Source organism: Eleginops maclovinus, chromosome 1, assembly GCF_036324505.1.
Source record: "Eleginops maclovinus isolate JMC-PN-2008 ecotype Puerto Natales chromosome 1, JC_Emac_rtc_rv5, whole genome shotgun sequence".
Classification (NCBI taxonomy): Eukaryota; Metazoa; Chordata; class Actinopteri; order Perciformes; family Eleginopidae; genus Eleginops; species Eleginops maclovinus.
Window position 1 is genome coordinate 16,011,370 of NC_086349.1, and position 19,003 is coordinate 16,030,372.

A 19,003-nucleotide genomic window follows, 5' to 3' on the forward strand; every position below is an offset into this window, starting at 1 on the left:
CTTAATCAACCAAGGAACACAGGAGTATCTTTTCTTCATCATCTTTATCATTTTCTTGTTTCACTTGTCATCACTTTGGATCCTTTGCTTTTTAAAAGCTACAGAATGTATTCCAGTAAGTCCTCTTAACAAACAAAGCAGAGTGGAGATCCGATAAGACGGACACACAAATAGTATATTGTCTTCATTACTTATCCATCTTTTTATTTCCATTACAGATTAAAATGATGACAGAGCATAAAGTAAAACCTTAAGTCCATTAACGCTTAATAACAATCAATAACTGTAGAATTTGTTTTTACCTATTAATGCATCCTGTCTGCTGCAGGTCTCAGAGTTAGTGGAGTGTTTGTGCTCTGGGCGTTTTACCATTAGAGCACTTTCTCTTGCATAGCCTGCAGCTCTGATGTTATCAGGGCTCAAACTGTTAGGAGTAGTATTCAAACAAGCCGGCTGCTGGGCTTACGGCCATTTTCTGTTACATTTGCATAAATCGGTTGACACTCAACCAGAGCGAAAACAAGCAATGTCCTGTTTTTCAAAGTGCACACACAATATTGGATAGGTACTAATTTTCCAACAGTACCCAAACTGGTGGCAATTGAGCCCAATAATGACAACGTCCATCCATTAGACCTTGAATGAGTGTGTGTAATACAGGAGCTCAGTAGCAGACAAAAACACATACTGTACATTGGCTGTTTTATTGTGTACAGGCCCAAGCCATTAATTAGAAGCAGCTAGTTTTAATAAAGGGCTTATGTAGAGGTGGTTGTGCCGCAGCGAGGCCATGGCTGTTAGGTGACAGTTATGGGGGCTCTGGGGGCTGGTAGCAGGCCAGTAGGGGGGTAAGGGATGTAATTTAAGGCTAATAGGTGCTGTTTGTCAGTTCTTATACCTCCCTGATGAGGGATTAAGGTGAATTCCGCGTACAAGGCAGGTCTGTGTGGTGCACAGATGCACATGGGGAAAAGACACGCGTCAGTGCTCTTGAAAGAACGAATACACACAGGTAAAGTGTGTGTTGGCAGCACACAGCGACTTGTTTGTTCAAGTACTCGTCTCTCTGGCTCCACAGTGTAATCACTTTAATATATGGCTGATGTAAACTCTCTCTCTAACTCTTTGCTGTTAAGCTGACACACACACACACACACACACACACACACACACACACACACACACACACACACACACACACACACACACACACACACACACACACACACACACACACACACACACACACACACACACACACACACACACACACACAGCATACTGTCTGTGCAGGGTGTCTGACTGACCTGAGCAATCTGGCCTGACATCAGAGAAGCTGGCAGAGTGTGAGTGCCAGTGCTTAGAATTAGTCTACACATACATCTCATACAGACTAACACATTTAGTACGCAAAATAAGTGTTTGTCGGTGTGTGTGTGTGTGTGTGTGTGTGTGTGTGTGTGTGTGTGTGTGTGTGTGTGTGTGTGTGTGTGTGTGTGTGTGTGTGTGTGTGTGTGTGTGTGTGTGTGTGTGTGTGTGTGTGTGTGTGTGAGTTTTAACGTGTTTGTGGGTAGACCAAAGTGGTCAAAGTCATGGGAAATTTGCCACGATGACGGTGGGCAAACAGTTCCAAACACTTATAAAGACACTTTTTAACCAAAGGTAAGTAAATGTAGGAGAGACAGGTAGACAGAGATACAGGTATGAAAGGATAGATTGAAAAGAGACACAGATAGTCAGAGAGACAGAGAGACAGAGAGACAGAGAGACAGACAGACAGACAGACAGACAGACAGACAGACAGACAGACAGACAGACAGACAGACAGACAGACAGACAGACAGACAGACAGACAGACAGACAGACAGACAGACAGACAGTGAGAGGTGTTTCTGTTCTTATATGAGAATATTTTCCCTAGCATCTCTAAACAAGTTAGGAACAGGTCGGCCACTGTATTTCTACAGAGCAGTCATGTGAGGTAGCCACGAAGACACACAAACAGAGACACTGTGTGGCACATTATATGCATTTTACAAAGTCACACAGGGGCTCCAGCTTTGAAATGAAAAGTACTGCGAGAGCTTTTGATGTAACTAATTGTATCAGAGCAACGTAAACTTTCAGATGACAAATTCCCATTGGACTAAGCAGATGGCACGCATTCTCACTTTCACCCACTCCCTGTTGTCACCTACTCCCTCTTGGTCCCTCTTGTTTTACCGTTTTGTTGCCAAATACAACAGGATAAAAAGTTGTTCTAAAGATGAGAGAAGCGTGAACGGGAGAAGTGAGAAGAAAATAACAAGAGTGAGTGTGACTCAGAATAGATGAAGAAAGGCAGAGCGAGTCAGAACAAGATAGAGCAGACAACATGAAGGATGTATACTGCATGAAAAAAGGAAGGAGAAAAGAGGGAATATAAGAATGTAAGAATATAATGCAGAAAACTTGAGAGGAGGTGGAGGAGGAAGAGGAGGAGGAAGGATCTCTGAATGAGTGCCAGAGGAGCAGAGGAAGCCTGTAAGACAGAGAAAGGAAATCCTGCCTCACCGCCTCGCCGCTACTGCTACGTTTCTTTATGTCCGTTAACACGCTAGCGCATAGGGTCCACAGGACACAAGGATGAATACAAGACCATGACACACAAATAAACAAGGGGAAGGCTCATGGTGACACACATTATGTTACTACACCCACACAGTAACATGGCTTTTAATGTCCTGTTTACACACAAAATACTGAGGTGACAACCTGATGCAAACAATGTGCGGGCTTCCTAGTCTGAGTCAAAAATGTAAGTGTGAATGAGAGAGGGAGTTGTTCAGCAGTGACACACTGACTGTGGTGGTCTCTCTCTGCTGGTGATGCGCAGCATGAATCACTGGCCTAACCATTTGGGCAGTTCAGGCACTTAAAGGCTATCGATGGTAATAGTGTGAGTGTGTCACTCGTACCAACTCCTGAATCAGGAGGCACAAATGTTAATCTAACAAAAGCCCCATTCTCCCACAGAGCGAATGTCGCACACTCATCATGAGTCACAACCAGCTGAGAGCTGGAAAAACATCAACTGCTATTCAGGGAATGTAGAGAAGAGGGAGGATGAATATTTCTTGTGTGTTTAAAAGGTATTACTTTTTGTAGCTGCTCCCTCACTGTTGACATTCTCAGCACACTTCCCAGGGGTATCCAAAATGCTGTGCTGCAGAGGCCGGTTGCCTAGTTACAGCATAGTGTGCTTACAGCAGCCATGGATATCATCAGCATGTGTGAGTGTTTTCATTTGTGGAAAGGGAACATGACTGCATGTTTCAATAAACATCAGGAATCTTGACCCAATAAGTCAGTGATCTTGTTTGAGTGTTTGCTTTAATCTACACAGGTTATTAATTTGACGGATAGATCTCTTTGTTATTGCATTCCTGTGTGTGTGTGTGTGTGTGTGTGTGTGTGTGTGTGTGTGTGTGTGTGTGTGTGTGTGTGTGTGTGTGTGTGTGTGTGTGTGTGTGTGTGTGTGTGTGTGTGTGTGTGTGTGTGTGTGTGTGTGTGGTCCTGTAAAGACACAGAGAGGTTACACACATGACTGCCTTCATAACTCGACTCCCTTGGTTGGGAGTCACCCCAGAGGTCAAAAAGGATCTTGAGAGTGTGTAGTCATTCAGCCATTTCTCAAAGTACCCCTCTCCCTCCTTTTTTTGTTCTCCTCTTTTATCTCTCGCTCTATCTAATGCAGACATAGGAAGGGAGGAAATGTCCCTGGGGGAAGGGAGAAGAAGGAGGTGGCAGCTCTGTCTTACTGCATCGCCACACAACGAGTGGATGGCTCAGTGTGTGAAACCAGCGGGAAAATGAAAAGCTTCAATGTGTGAATTTAAACTTGTTTTTCCCCACATTTATCAATGTGTGCCTTCATGCTCAGGTATGGTTTATGTGCATTCATGTGCACTCATTTTACCACACTCATGTGATACCCATCAAACAGAACTCCTGACAGATCAAAGTTAGGGTCAAATGAGCATGACATTAAACCCTAAATAGTGATTACTGCCTCACTCCTGGTGAAGGGTGACCTTATAATCCAGTCCACTTTTATGTCTGATCATCTTTCCAAATCTACTAAACCACTCATCACTGTCCACCGCCAACTCGGCATATGTCTATCTGATTAGATCGACCAAAGAGGATTACGCACTATCTAAGAGTAGATGCAGTTGGGGTTATCAAATGCTATCCAGTAGACTGGCCGGGGGCATTAAAAGGTCATATAATCTATAATCTGTACACTGAATCCTTGAAAATCATTGAAAATCTTCAAAATCACAAATACATACAGCAGCACAAACTCCAGCCTCCAAAATAAACCCTTAAGGTTAATCAACATGTCTCCAAAACAGTTTTATGAAAGCAGCATTTATTGCAGGAATGTGTTGGTCCAGTTTTTAGTTTAGCAACTACCAAACAATCAGATGACTGTATTAAATAAGTATAGATGAATGGATTTGGCTATATTAAATTTAGTATAACACAGTGCAAGTTGGCCCATTGCCACTTAATGTAATTTTTGGCTAGACATCCTGAGAGAAACATCAAGAAATCTCTGCTGCAGATTGTGTTACTGTTTCAAAGCAACACATGCTCAATTACTTCAAAATAAAGTTTCAATCCCACACCTGGACAGTACAATATTGATTTCTGCCTGTAAATGTCAATATCAGATGAGGGTGAGTATAGTATACTGTGCAGTGTTTCATATCCATTTCTGTGTGTGTGAGAGAGGGAGAAAGAGAGAAAAGGAGAGACAGCTGACGGGATTTGAGAGTGTCCTTCGGGAATATTCGGTCTTACCCCTTAACGGGAGCTGGAAAATGATACACCGTCCACATCACATTTATCTTTCAAACACCATCTGTGTACTGTCACACAGGCACACATCAGCACACATACACACACATGCTGAAATCCACCTCTCCAGAGAGACACAAGGGCAGGAGGTCTGCGGTCTCATTGAGAGACCACATGGTGCTACAGTCACATCAATGTTCAGGTCTTCATTAGGGGCTCGAATAGGAGATGTAAGAGCTGATTATATTACATCTCATTCAATCTAAGATAATCAAAATAATCAATGTATGGAAAAATACTCTTTGGCTTTAGTCACAAAAGCAACCATAACCATATCACTTGACTTGGCCTTGAGTTCAACAGAGCCCTCAGCTTGGAATTTTCAATCAATGTTATTATCACTGTGCACACATTTAGTGTTTGTTCTCTCCCTCCTTATACAAAAGGAAATCAATTTACCCACTGACCTCATCAGGTCTCCTTCATCTCTCACCCTCTCACTGTTTCTCTTTTCCTTCCTCCAAACTTTGCGGTCCTGTTCCCCTCCGTTCCTCCGCTACCTAAATTACAGTCATTACACTGTCAGCCCACCCTCCATGTAAATGCAGCTTCAGAGGAGTCTAGGACACATTAGTTCTGATTCTAACGCCTTCTAGGGACCAATTACAAGGCCACAACCACAGTCCCTGACAGCCAGAGGCGTTTAAAGACAGGGGCTGGTCCACCATGAGCTCCCATCCCCCCTTTCCACAACCAGCTGGTGTAAACCTTTAAAAAGCTTTTAAAAGTTTGTTTTATTTGCTAACAGCTCTATTCTGGTAACTATACTTTTAGATAGGCAAGATGATTGGAATAGCAATCTTTAAGGTTAGGTCAACTGCTTGTGACAAAATATATTAAAATATGATATAATATACTGTGTACGCACAGTTGAGTTATGAAGTATAACGACAGGGAGGAGTTTTAATTGAACTGGCCGGAGTTGTAGCCAGTGAAAGTGTTAAATCGAGGTCCATGACTGGCTGAAGAGGACGTAGTGAGAAAGTGTTGCCCTTCATTTTAGAGCAATTGATTGAAATGTTCTGCTAAAGGCACATTTTATGTGTTTGATTTTGATCTGATTTTATTCTCTGTTTTATGTATCAAATGGTTCATCTCTACAAGAGAACAACAATGTAGTAATGGTATGCTTTTGTTTCCTTTTTTCTAACATTTTTCACAATTTAAAGGAAAAGTCTGTATTTTCACAGGAACTCACCCTCCAAAATCACCATTTAATCCAATTTAATCCACATTATCCAAGTCTCATTTATCCTGCTGTACGATCACTACTCCCCAAACGCATGGATTATCACAAAAATCTACAATGGTGACAAACAATGAAAATGCATGTGTTGGGGGAGCATTAAGTAAACAACCGGATAAATTAGATGATGTTGTCAAACATTGCCCCCCCCAAATAATTCAAGACTTTTATCCTGCTTTTACAAAGATATTTTCAAAAATTCACGGGAACATGGGATAGGTAAATGATAAACAAAGGTTAATTTTGCTATTTCTACTACTCATTGTTCCTAAATTTTTGGACCGTGTATAAAAAAGCAAGTTGATTCTTACAGTGTTAACTCTTTAAGAATTGCCACACCCTCTAACACTATAAAGCCGCTGTCACTTTTTATTGAAAAAATATATTACTGTTACTCTACGGATATTGTGCCAGGTTTGTCAAAACTCAGAGAGATTTTGGCCATTAAAGTTGAATACACACTAACACTAGACTGCACATTTCAAAGCCAGGCAGTTGATCCCCTCCTATCCCACTGACACCACATCACAGAGAATGATTCACTGAACCACTGATAAAGTCATATCTCTGAAGTCTGTCCACATCCCTCGACTCACACTGACCACGACAAAGCACGACCATAGCTGTGGGTACAGAGGAAACCATTACTCAAAAGGGTGGGGAGGAGGTCATGCTGGGACTATGCCTTTGTAGGTCAACGAAGATGGAGAGGAACATGAAAGACGATGGAGAGAAAGTGTTAGTGGAGGAAGGGTCCTCGGCAGCTCTCGGATGTAGCTGAAATCAATGTGCATATAATAATACTCATTGGCAGCGAGTTGAGAAGCGCACGATTTCATCCCATTACTGACCCACATCAACCCTGTCATCTTCCTTCATCTTAACATCCTGAGCCCATCTATGTCCTTTCCCTCTGCATGTAGGAACCGCTGTAGTCAGCAGAGACACGCAGGAAATTACTGCACCTAACAGACCAGGCTCCTGAGGCATGATGAGTAGAGTAGGGACCGAACATTAGACAGAGAATGGTTGTCCCAGAGTCTTCACTGAGTCTTTTCAAGGTCCACAATGAGACCCAAAGGTCGGCATGTCCCTTCTGACATAATTTATGACTCCACTGCAGTAAATATGTCTGGCTGAGAGAAAGAAGGTATCCATAACCATATCCATTGTCGACCTGATGCTAATTCGGCAGACAGAACTAGACTAGCAAAATATTCAAAGGAAGAAATAATGTGTTTTGCTTCTGAAAAATGTGCAAAAGAGTTTAATCTTTGTTTGATTGCATTGTGTGTGTGTGTGTGTGTGTGTGTGTGTGTGTGTGTGTGTGTGTGTGTGTGTGTGTGTGTGTGTGTGTGTGTGTGTGTGTGTGTGTGTGTGTGTGTGTGTGTGTGTGTCTGTGTGTGTGTGTGTGTGTGTGTCTGTGTGTGTGTGTGTCTGTGTGTCATACCTAGTGTTAGGTCATCACAGCAGACTTCTATGGATCCAGATGAGCAGTCACTCAGTTCATCCACTGTAAAATCGCTCTCTTGCGCATGCAGCCTGTAAACACAACAAGATCACAGCCGTTACACTTCTGCTACTGCTCATGCAAATCACTGATATTAATATCGCTGATTACAATCAAACACACAGCAGAACAGAATTACATTGATGAACACCTCCTGAGTGTCACATTGATTTTACTTTAATGCAAATCTTACAAAACAGAAACACCGATGATGCACAAAGTACTGTATATTATTTCATCTTTATAACAAAATAATAATAATCTTAATAATTTAAGTTGTTATCTTATAAAGAATAGTAAATAGTGCATTCATTTTATAATATTAGTTACGCTTTGACTGATTCATTCTTCAGACTGAGGCTTCACGATTAAGAAAAAGAAGTAATTGCGATTATTTTTGACATGATTCATGATATTAGAGGGATTGATCATTTGTGAAGCATTAGCATTGAACAATATATTTAAATGGTCATGAAGGATCCGTACTAAACATTTTTTTGTAGCACCATAAAAGTTTGTTAATAATTATATTTTACATATTTTGCCTTTAACAAATATTGTGCTTACTGTGATTTGGATGTTGCACATATTACGATTTTGCAAAATCATATATCAGTTGGGCAGCCCTTCTTCAGGCACAGTGACATCACATTTCGTCTTGTTTTTACATGTCTTAGGAGACTACTGTATGTGTGTGTGAGAGAGAACAGTATATTCAGTCAGCCCAGAGGATGTCGAGAGGACACTTTAACAATCAGCTCTGCTCCAGAAAACTCCAACTGTGTGTGTGTGTGTGTGTGTGTGTGTGTGTGTGTGTGTGTGTGTGTGTGTGTGTGTGTGTGTGTGTGTGTGTGTGTGTGTGTGTGTGTGTGTGTGTGTGTGTGTGTGTGTATGTGTGTGTGTGTGTCTGAGTATCCTTGCACTCACATGTTTTGCTAAAAAAGATATAGAGGGATTAGACTAAAATGGCATTGCTCAAGGGCTGGTCTGTTGTATCCAGAGTTGGAGGCAAAATGTGTGTGTATCAATATATTTGGGATAATGAAGTGTTACAAGGAGAGATTCATCATGAGAAGAGAATGGTTTTACAATAAGGGGCGTCAGGTATGGTGATGAAAGTGTAGATAAAGGGCTGTATCACCACTCACCTGTAGCTGAAGGGAGCCACAGTGGCCATGTTGACTTTGGGTGTGAGTGCCTCCCCCTCTAAGCTTTGATCCAGCACATTAACAGCCACATTGGACATTACTGACATGGTAAATGTGATCGGTGGCAGCGGTAGGGGACAGGGAGAGCAGGCCGGACTTCCGTCTTCAGGAGTGCCCATTTCCTCATCTGATTGGCTGGTGGAGTCAGTGCGACCTCTAATGGCGTGCTCGTAGCTCGTTAGATCAAGAGTGGGCCGGAGGTTACCGTTGTTCGCCAGAGTGGTGTGGACTGGTTGGTTTTCTGGAGCATCATTCCCTCTTTGTGGTGTGACCCCACCCGTTGCCTGGGAGTTGGAGTTGCCTTCTCTCCTGAACTGCAGCGGTGGACGCAGGTTGCTGGTCCCCCATGTCTGGTTCTTATTGGTTAGTGTGTTTCGGTTGCGATTGCTGTCATGTGGGAACTGTGAGGGAATGTAAGGCTGGGCAAGTTTTCCCAGATCCAGCGTGTCTTTGGAGGCTGGCGGTGGCGCCCTGCGCTGCGTCAGCGGGCTGCTGTAAGCAGACCGGGACCCCTGGGGAGCAGGTAGAGCACCCGTTCGCTGGAAGAGCTGACCCTTCAGACTGGTGTCTCTCTTGGGGTCTCTGGAGGAGGCCCCGGGGATGCCACAGCTTCGTGGGCAAAGTAAAGGAGACTGCCTGGGTGTGTGTGTGGGTGTGTGTTTAGGGGTCTGTGTTGAGGGCCTGGGCAGGTCTCCAGCCCGACGGCGGGTGTCTGCTTTGGGGGAGGAGGGCAACAGGCTGTGTGGGAGGGGGATTCCTGACGTGGGAGGAGCCCGGGGGGCCGACTTCACATTGACTCCCCCACTCATTCTGACCTGGAGAAACACAGCGAGAGAAACACCTGTGAGTAAAAATGTTGAACACTGAGGCTAGTGCTCAAATTCATACTAAATCCACAACAACAGTCCGAGTCAGCGATAAATCCCTCAGGAAACTGGTGTTTATTAATTTAAAAGGTTAATTACACTTTGTTAAAATCTAATTACATTTTTTTTTTAAAATCCAATTACGTTAAACTACAACGTGCTGTTCCCAACAAAGAGGTAGTTAAAAATCCTTGGAATGTGAGCATGTGAATCGAGCACATATGACAAACTGAGTCATTGAATACCACGAGTTGAGCTTATTTTCAGCACGGCATGAAGCGTCTGCGCAATCAAATTTGCCTGCTGGGAGTTCAAAAAAACAAAAAACAGCTTCACATGCTCACAGCAGAATCTACCAGCTGCCTTTGGAGCGTTATGTTCTTGGAAAACTGATTTTCTCCATATAATGAATTCAAATACACACTCCCACAAGCAAATATCCTCACACAAACACACTGCTCTCTAACATATATGAGCTCCAGAGGTGGTATGAGATCTTTCTCACCTGATTTGCTTTGATTCCAGATATTCACAGTTTACCTCTCAGAAACACCCAAGAAATCTAAAAGTCAGCTTGATATTCTTATTTCCCTTTCTCTTTCAAACAGACCGCAGCGAATGTTGTTCAAGTGAAACATTTCTCGTAATGACATATAACCTAACTACTTGCTGGAGGGAAAGAGGACGAGAGGCTCTGAGGTGGGAGGAGAGGGAGGGAGGGAGGGAGGAGGAGGGAGGGAGGGAGGGAGAGGAAAAGGGAAGAAACAGCTTGTGTAGAACCAGAGGGTCACAGCATCTTGAATCACTGCCCAGTCTGTGAAAATGCCTGAATACCTAAATATATACATAATACAGTATTTATAATTTTGTTAACATTTGATGACCAGTTTAACTGTCAAAAATATTTCAGCAACTGTTTTAAGAACATCTCAATTAAAAATCCTTTTGCTGTTGCGGTCCAGATGTGCAGGAGTGTGTCACAGCTTGTCTAGCGTCAAACCCGTTTATAAACACATACTGTACACAGATACGTATACATAGAAATGTATGTATATAACGTACATTTTATACTTCCTGAACAGTTTTGCTTTGAATCAGTGCCAAATAAGTCGATTATTTGTAAATTACCCACACTAACAAATTTAAAGGATTAAACGCTTAATCCCTTTCATAAAAAGCAGAACTTGTTTTGCCAAAAGACTTCTTGGAAGATCTCTTTAGTAAATAAGAGTTGTGTCAACTTAAACCATCAGACTCACAAGGATAAAATGTTGGATTATATGGGGAGAAATCTAATTGCAGTATTGCTCGCAGACAAAAACTCAAAACATACCCAAAAAACCTTTTCTAATAAAAAGAAAGTTTAGCTTCTCTGTAGGACAGGTTCCTATCCTCAAATGATAATATCACACTGACACAGATAATGGAGATTGGATATTTTACCAAGCACTGGTGCTCAATCATAGATATGCGCTAATGGAGACCTGCACACTAGGATACAGAAGCAGTGATGCAGCAGTAGGTAAACAGAGACAGATGTGATCATCCATCCTGCTTTCTTCTAATTTCTCTTCTTAAATTCTTCTCTTCCTCTTCTCCCCCCATCCCTGTTTCTCTTGCCCTTTCCCTTAGGATGGTTAGTCAATAATAAGCATCAACATTTCTGTCTGACTGATACAATTCCTGCAAGGATTTCCAGGAGCACAGGTGCGGTCTGGCTCTCTGGCTCTATCTGTATGGAAATTGGCCGTTCCCCGGGGAAGTAGCAGGGTCATACCAGTACTACTGCAGCCCACGTAAGGACATACCGAGGCTCAGCTGGTGGTGGGGATGTCTGTGTGTATAGATCCACAGAAAGAGACAATAAGACCTTTCTGTTTACTGAAAGCAGCAGCTGAAAGCGGATTCAAATCTGTCAAATCAATTTTAGGTTTGATTCCCTCATGAGGCGATTTTACACAGCTGAAGCTTGGAATTTGTAGGATATATGTCTGTGTCATGTGTTCAGACTATATAAAGGGTCAAAGGCAGCATCACACAATAGTTAGATTGTTGGTCAGTTGACGCTTTCACAGTAGGTCAAACTGCTTGTGACTTATCTGCACAATTTAGAGTATGACTAAGCATGTATTCCAAAGAACACAAGAATTAGTAAAAAATAAATCCAGTTAGTTTTCCAAGCCCAATAAAGCGGAATTTGTAAAGATTTTTTTTTACAAAATAACCGTCGAAAACCCCAATAAATTAAACTTACAGTGATATACAGCATAACAGAGAAAAGCAGTATATTTAGAAGCTGAAACCAGAGATTTCCAGGCATTTTTTTGTTTGATAAATTAGTTTGAAGATTCATCAATTGTGAAAATTGTTTTCAATTATTTAAACCCATTAATCAATTTTTAGTGTCTATTTGTTTACTTCTAATACTTGTTTATTGCTATAGATGCAAACCTCTTGGCTAAAAATATAATATGCATTAGTGTTTCTGTGACATTCATAGATACACACAATAATTATAATGTGTAACGACACAAACATGGTAACACAGACGTAGAGAATTTAGTTAAAGTTGTTACAAGTGAATGTAATAACTATTGGTTAAGCAAATGTTCAGAGGAATACAGAGCAAACCTCAATCATTGTGCAAGCATGGTACTGACATCTGCTGGAAGCTGTGTGCAACAGCAACAGGGACTCTAATTTATTCAATAATCTTATCCTGTCAAATTTACAATCAGTCTCCACATACCCAGGAGGTGAACTAAAGTATATGAGGTAATTAACAACCATTTTTCACTTGATAGTAAAAGAGAGCAGCTCAGTTTGTACTTGAAGGACAAAAAAAAGCAGGATAGCGGGACAGCAGGGATAAGATGTAAACTTCTTAATCATATTACATAATATTAGCTCCTATGTCACATGACCAGCTTGGCTGAATTCAGTTACTGTACCTCAAAGAAAGATGCATACCTTCTCTCTCACACACATACGCACTCTCCCCCTTGTGATGAAAATCCTCTGACTCATCCGTAAATCAATAATTGTGCTGGTAACACAGGCCTCTCTGTCTGTGAACCGAAGGACATTAGCAGTGCCTGTGAGTGTCTCTGTGTGGGACCCAGTCTGAAAAGTCTACAATTAATAAATGTTATCACCTCCATAATGACAACGTCCATAACAACAGCCACAATGTGGTTTCTGACATAATTCTACACTTTGATGGCAACATAGAGAGGTTCAGAAATCTAAAGTGTTGTTGGGATTCCTTGAAATACAAGTCTTTCTTAGAACTCACAACAGTATAAAAATAACCACGTCTGTAGCTCACGGCTTATTATGAAATGTCATGTGTTAGCTCTGCTGTCTCAAGAGTGTGTTACCTGTCAATGGAGTAACGGCTCCTTCAGTGGCGGAGCGGCGAAAGCCTTCAGGAGGAAGGTCACACTTCTCCAACGTCCCAGGAAACAATGGGCTGTTTTTTCCTGGATCACTGTTGCATCCTCAGCGCTGCCATCCCATTGGTTCACTGTGCCTCACCATTCATCGAGACAGGAAGCTGTGACAAAAAGAAACAACACTTTTAGCCAATCAGGGGCCACCGTAAAAATGTGACTCACTTTCAAAGTCACTTTCTTTTCTGGAATCAGTGTTCTCATCTTTTGGCAGGAAAAACGTAATTTTACACGCACAAAGAAATGTCTGACAACTGTAATTGTGAGTCAGAAAAACAAGTGGAAATTTTCTTAGCTGCAGTCACCTAAAAATGACACATATTCTGTCACCCTTAAAATTACCTCAACATATCATTTAAGTCGTCTAAAAACATTGTATTTCCAGATTATCAGCGGCAGAAGAACTTATTCAATTGTTTTTTTATCACAATGTCATACAAGGGGTTATGCAAAGCTTTCATTCACTGAGGATAGCCACTTAGCTAGAATGAAAAAAGGAGGTTTTCAATGGAGCATAGTACAACCACATGGATAAGTCATCAGACTAGGAGTTTCACAAGATTTCTGCAGAGAATGTGAATCACTCGCAAAATGGGAAAATTACGCACATGTAACACACGTCCACTCCAGACGCACTCATTACAGCAGCACAGACAGACAAACAAAACCACCCACACAAGCTAAACAGGAGAGAGCCTAATCAGACTATAAACCACGAAAACACAACCATGTGCTTCCCTCTATTCTGATTCACTACTACAAATATCACACTCTCTCAACTCATCTTGCGCTCACACTATAGTATGTACGCAGGTTGCACTGAGTCCTAAAGCCCCTCAAATGCTGACTCAGACAGATCACATCACGTCAGCCCTGGTTACGGTATACCCCCTCCTCTATCATCCCCTCTCCCCTCTTTTCATCCCACTTAAGCTCTGCCTTTCTCTCTGTTAACCTCTCTCTTCCACTCTACCGCAATTTCTGCTGATTGTGATATCACTGTGAGCACGCGCATCCTTTAAAAACACAGTGTATCAAAACATTTCATCATGAGCAACATGACCAAAATGAGAGGATCCAGGTTCACATAAACAAGTAAGCAGAGATTCACAACAGTCACATGGTCTAATGCAGAAATTAATTGAAAACATGAATCACAACTCCACTCACCCTCTGCGAGCATCAGGATAGAGAGCAGTAAGTGAGTGTGTCTCTGATCTGTATGCTGCTGAGTTAGTCAGCCCCCTGCCTCTGCCTCTGTCTACTTCTGCCAGGCAGGCCTCTCAGCTGCAAGCATGTGCATCTGTGTGTTCCTCTGTCTGTCATTCCTCCCCTCTATCACGTCATGCCGCTCTGCTGCTGCCGCAGTACGCCTGCAACTGTATCCCCGCCCCGTCTCTTTCTGTTTTCCTCCCCTCATCGCAGTCCCTATCTCGCTCGCATCTCCCTCTCTCTTGGTAATGGACCTGTTGGCTTTGCTCCCTCCCTCTTTGAGATGAAATATAAGCCTAGCAAAAGCAGAGACAGGCTGGTCCATTAGCTGGATGAGTGTGGTTTGTGTGTGTATGTGTGTTTAGGCTAAGGGGGGCGGGGGTAAACTCACACATGGCTGTCTGTAGTGTGAGTAATACATAGTAATTAAGAAGATGTAGCCACAAATGGGAAAAGCCAAAAACCATCATCTGGCTTTTAAAGTCTAAAGTGGTGGTAAGGAAAAGCAGGATAAAATAAGATGCAAAAAAAACAGGGAATGGAAATGAAAGATTTGCTGACAGCAAAAGAAAATTAGCATAAACAAAGAAACACACACATAAACCTGATGTCTATATCTGTGTCCGTACTCTGTGTGCGCATGCCTGCATGACTAAGCATCCTGAAGGAGGAACGACCGATCCATCACTCCTATAGTCCCACACCTCTAATGAAAGAAGAAAGAGGAAAAATAAATAAGGGAGATATAAATGATATAAAAGAGAGGCTGAAAATAGGGTTGAATCCATTATTGATGTCTTTTCCTGTTACAGATAAATAGAAAGAAATTAAATGAATCCAATATCTGACCTTGAATTTAACTTCCCGGGTCAGTCTATCAATCCTCATAAAACACAGGCTTTATAAATCTCATCACATGTAGCCAATCCACCTGAAGTTCTGGTTAACAAACTGAATTTATTTTTGTTTTGAGACCACTATTGGGATCCTCAGTGGTTCTGCGTGCAAATCCAGAGAACACAGAGTTACTTGTCTTTATTTCCTCAGTCGCGGAGGTTAAGTATTCAGTGTGGTTTGTTTGTCCTAGAGCAGGATTACAGAAAAAACAACTGGCTTGGTAGAAGTGTGTCGCACTTCCAAGGGAGAAGCCATTTATTTTTGGAGCAAATCTAAATTCAATGGGCTGGTAAACAAATTATTTTTCTCTCACGTAAACAAGGCCTTTGTGCCATTCTAGTTCACAATGTGATCATTTTGAGTTGAATAGAAAACAACCTGCTTACTATGTGATTTCTTTTATACTTCTCAATCCACATTCTGTCCCCAGACTCTTTCTGTCTTTCTTTGAATCTCAGTTTCCCCTCTCTTCTCATATTTCTGCTGTGCTGGCTTACAGTTTGACACATTGACATAAGGGACTGTGCTGAATATTTAATGAAGATTGTGATACACAACAGGATCAGAGTCATAAAATACGTGTGTGCTTTTCCTTTTTTTTTTAATAGTGTACTTCCAGCCGCATCAGAGATTGTTAAAAGGCTATTTCTGAGACCTTTGTTTTTATCTTACGGTGTGTCATGTGCCAATCAATCATTTGAGTGAACGGTCCGTAAAGGGTCTTTGCAGTCTTGATCTTGCAGTTAAGCAGTGCCTGGGAGCTCTCTGGCAGATCACATATTGATCAGGCATTGACCGGCTGCGCTAACACATGAACTTGGTCTGGGGGTCTCAGCTGAAGAGACAAATAAATAAAGAAAACATATCCCCCCACCTGCAGTATGCAAATAAATACATCAACTGATCAGCCAACCATGATTAATTAATAAATTCTATTAGGACACAGTCCAACAAGCAGAGCACCTCCCCCACATACAGAACATATGCACACTGACTGTACACATCCCCCCTCCCTCTTTCCCCCCCCACAAACAGTACATTATGCCCTTCATGCTGGACTACAATCACTTAAGTGCTCACCCCCAAATACTCACATCAATCTCAAGGCCGCTCACCTCTGTTTTTTTCAGCCCCCATCAGGGAATTCAAACGTTTGAAACTCAATTTAAAATCAACCACAAGCACCAAACACACTCACATGATCTGTTGCTTTGTCTCAGTGGCTCATGAAACGGGAAGTGACTTGTAACGAGGGATTATGGGTAGGAGCGTGCAAGCGTCTGTGATGAGTGTGTGAGTGTGAGTGTGTGTGTGTGTGTGTGTGTGTGTGTGTGTGTGTGTGTGTGGGGGGGGGGGGGGGGGGGTTTCTGGGGCGGGGGGTTAATGTCATAGCTAATCTTCTGACATCCCCTAAAGCATGTCCTCCCCCCTGAGAGACGCTGTTTTGACAATGGGACACTTGTGTCACTGTCACCCCGAGAGGCGTCTGGAGGGATGGGGGTGGGGGGGTGGGGGGGCAGGAGCTACTCTAATATGTTGATTGTCTGGGACATGCAACCTCAGATGAGCAGTCTCATCGAAATAACAGGTAAAATGGAGCAAAAAAGCAACATAAAACCCAGAGGAAGTACGGATAAAGAACAGAGGTTATTATAAGTTAGAGGAAGTTCCCTGTTAGAGTTTGTATCAAATAACCAATCCTCCAAGTTCACCAACATCATGGTTGTTTCTGTTTGACCACATCTCATGTGAATGCGCTTTGGCACACTAGGTGGCGTTAGAGTGTCTCTCAGTTTAAAAGGAGGACCAGTTAAAGCCATTGTATGAATTTTTCACATTTGCTCATACTGTCACCATATCCTTAATAATTATAATCAGAGCATGAAACCCTATTTGATCATAACACATACATGCACACACAGTGAAATGTGATCTCTGCATTTAACCCATCCTAGAACTAGGAGCATTGGGCAGCTATTGTACATTTCCCGAAGTGCATAAGACAACCAATCCGAGCAGGAGTCTCTAGCAGCCCTGTAATATGATTTAAAAGGATGTTCCTGCATTGACTGTTTCTCGCCTCAAAAATAGATGTACAACTAGAATGTTTGCTCTGTTTTGTTGGTGTTACTTTAGCATGGCTTCACATACTTTGTTATTCGACAGCTGAGAGGTATGTAAGTATGTAAAATACGTTGCTGAAAACATTTTAGGCGGAAAAATGCAACTCAGTTGGATCTTGAAGAGTTGAAGTACAGGAAGGATGCTGCCAAGAGACGCAGATCTCCAACCACTGTAATACCAGCAACAGCTTAATTTAATTTAGCTTAATGACAGTAGCACATTGTTGGTGTTTTTCTGATTCATTCTGAGAAAACACCCTCACAATTTACACTTTTAATACTCATTACACAATTAGTCCAACACTCTGAATCCGACAAAACACTATTAAACAAAACTCCTTCTTGCATTTTAAACTAAAAGACACATGACACTCTTTGAACATCCCAACAGAGCTTCTAGCAAGGCTGTAATTTCCTTCACATTTAAGACTATGGTTTCTTAGACTTGAAATTAGCAAAGCTGCGTAGCCATGACTCATGAGTACAGCAGTGTTTTTCAAAGTCCGAGACTGTTGGCCTCCCTTCAGACAAAGCTTGGGAAGAGGCATCCCTCACCCCCCTCTGAGATTACTTGCTTAAATGTCCCTCAATTCATGGATGCCTATGGGATCATGATTATGTTATTTGTTCCTATAGAAAAACTCAATAGAGCCTAACATCGCTGTTGGACTTAATACAGACTACACCTAATACATAATAAATATCTGTCCCAGGGCATATCTCAGAATTTGACTCTGGGAAAAAGGGAAAAGTGTAAAATTCCCTATTACCACTGTATCCCTGAACTTTGCCTCTAATAACACACATGTACGCTAGTCTATGCGGTTTTCTTCTGATTAATGAAAAAGCTGATAAAACAAAGTAGTACACAGTAGTAATCCATTTGTTTATTCATCTGGATTTTTATTAAACACAAAAAATTGCACATTGACTGTGGCGGATATTTCTGTAAAATGAAAGATTCCTTTCATTCATTTATTATGGATGCATGATCTTACTCAATTTCAATTTTACCCAAATCCCAAATGATGACCTGTTAGAAGTGCGTCAGCCATATCTGTTGATGGTCTCTTTTGAAATGTTTCCCTTTAAAAACATAGCTGCTTTGGGGTATGCTGTTGACTTGTTCTGCTTTACAATACCTGCACTGACAAGTTAAACCAGCTTAGACTAATGGCAGGTCAAAATCTCCCCCCCCCCCCCACCCAGTGACGTTACTGACAGCAAACACAAAATACAGAGACAGGACCGCCACAGGTAAGCACAGCAGCCACATCTTTCTGAACCTAATTTATTTTATCACGGTTTAATCCAGGTCCTGCATGAATCTGTCGTACTGATCAATGTCTTCCTTTGTGTAACATAAACCTAACAATCTAGAACTAACAGAATAGTGTTAATTGTTATTTTTAAAGATGAGCCACACCCCTTTCATCAGCCCCTGCACATTTCTTATTATGCACTACTGAATATGCCTAGCAATTAGAAATAACCTCTTCCTGTTGACAGTACCTCCCAGTTGGTACACTTTTTCCTATAATAACCTGTAAATAGAAACACATTTTCATTTAATTTGACATTATC

General features: G+C 41.8%; 1 protein-coding gene across 3 annotated transcripts in view; it reads right to left on the bottom strand.

Annotated features, from left to right (window-relative positions):
* LOC134864832 (neuron navigator 1-like) overlaps positions 1-13,190 on the bottom strand; it is a 76,122-nt gene extending 62,932 nt beyond the window's left edge. For all 3 annotated transcript variants that reach the window (XM_063884140.1, XM_063884132.1, XM_063884126.1), the window contains exons 1-3: positions 13,116-13,190; positions 8,810-9,684; positions 7,602-7,693 (exon numbers count right to left, since the gene is read on the bottom strand). In XM_063884140.1, coding sequence (XP_063740210.1) covers positions 7,602-7,693; positions 8,810-9,678 — 961 coding nt within the window. In that variant the 5' untranslated portion in view covers positions 9,679-9,684; positions 13,116-13,190. The remainder of the gene's footprint in view (positions 1-7,601; positions 7,694-8,809; positions 9,685-13,115) is intronic.
* Between the last annotated feature and the right edge of the window lie 5,813 nt (positions 13,191-19,003).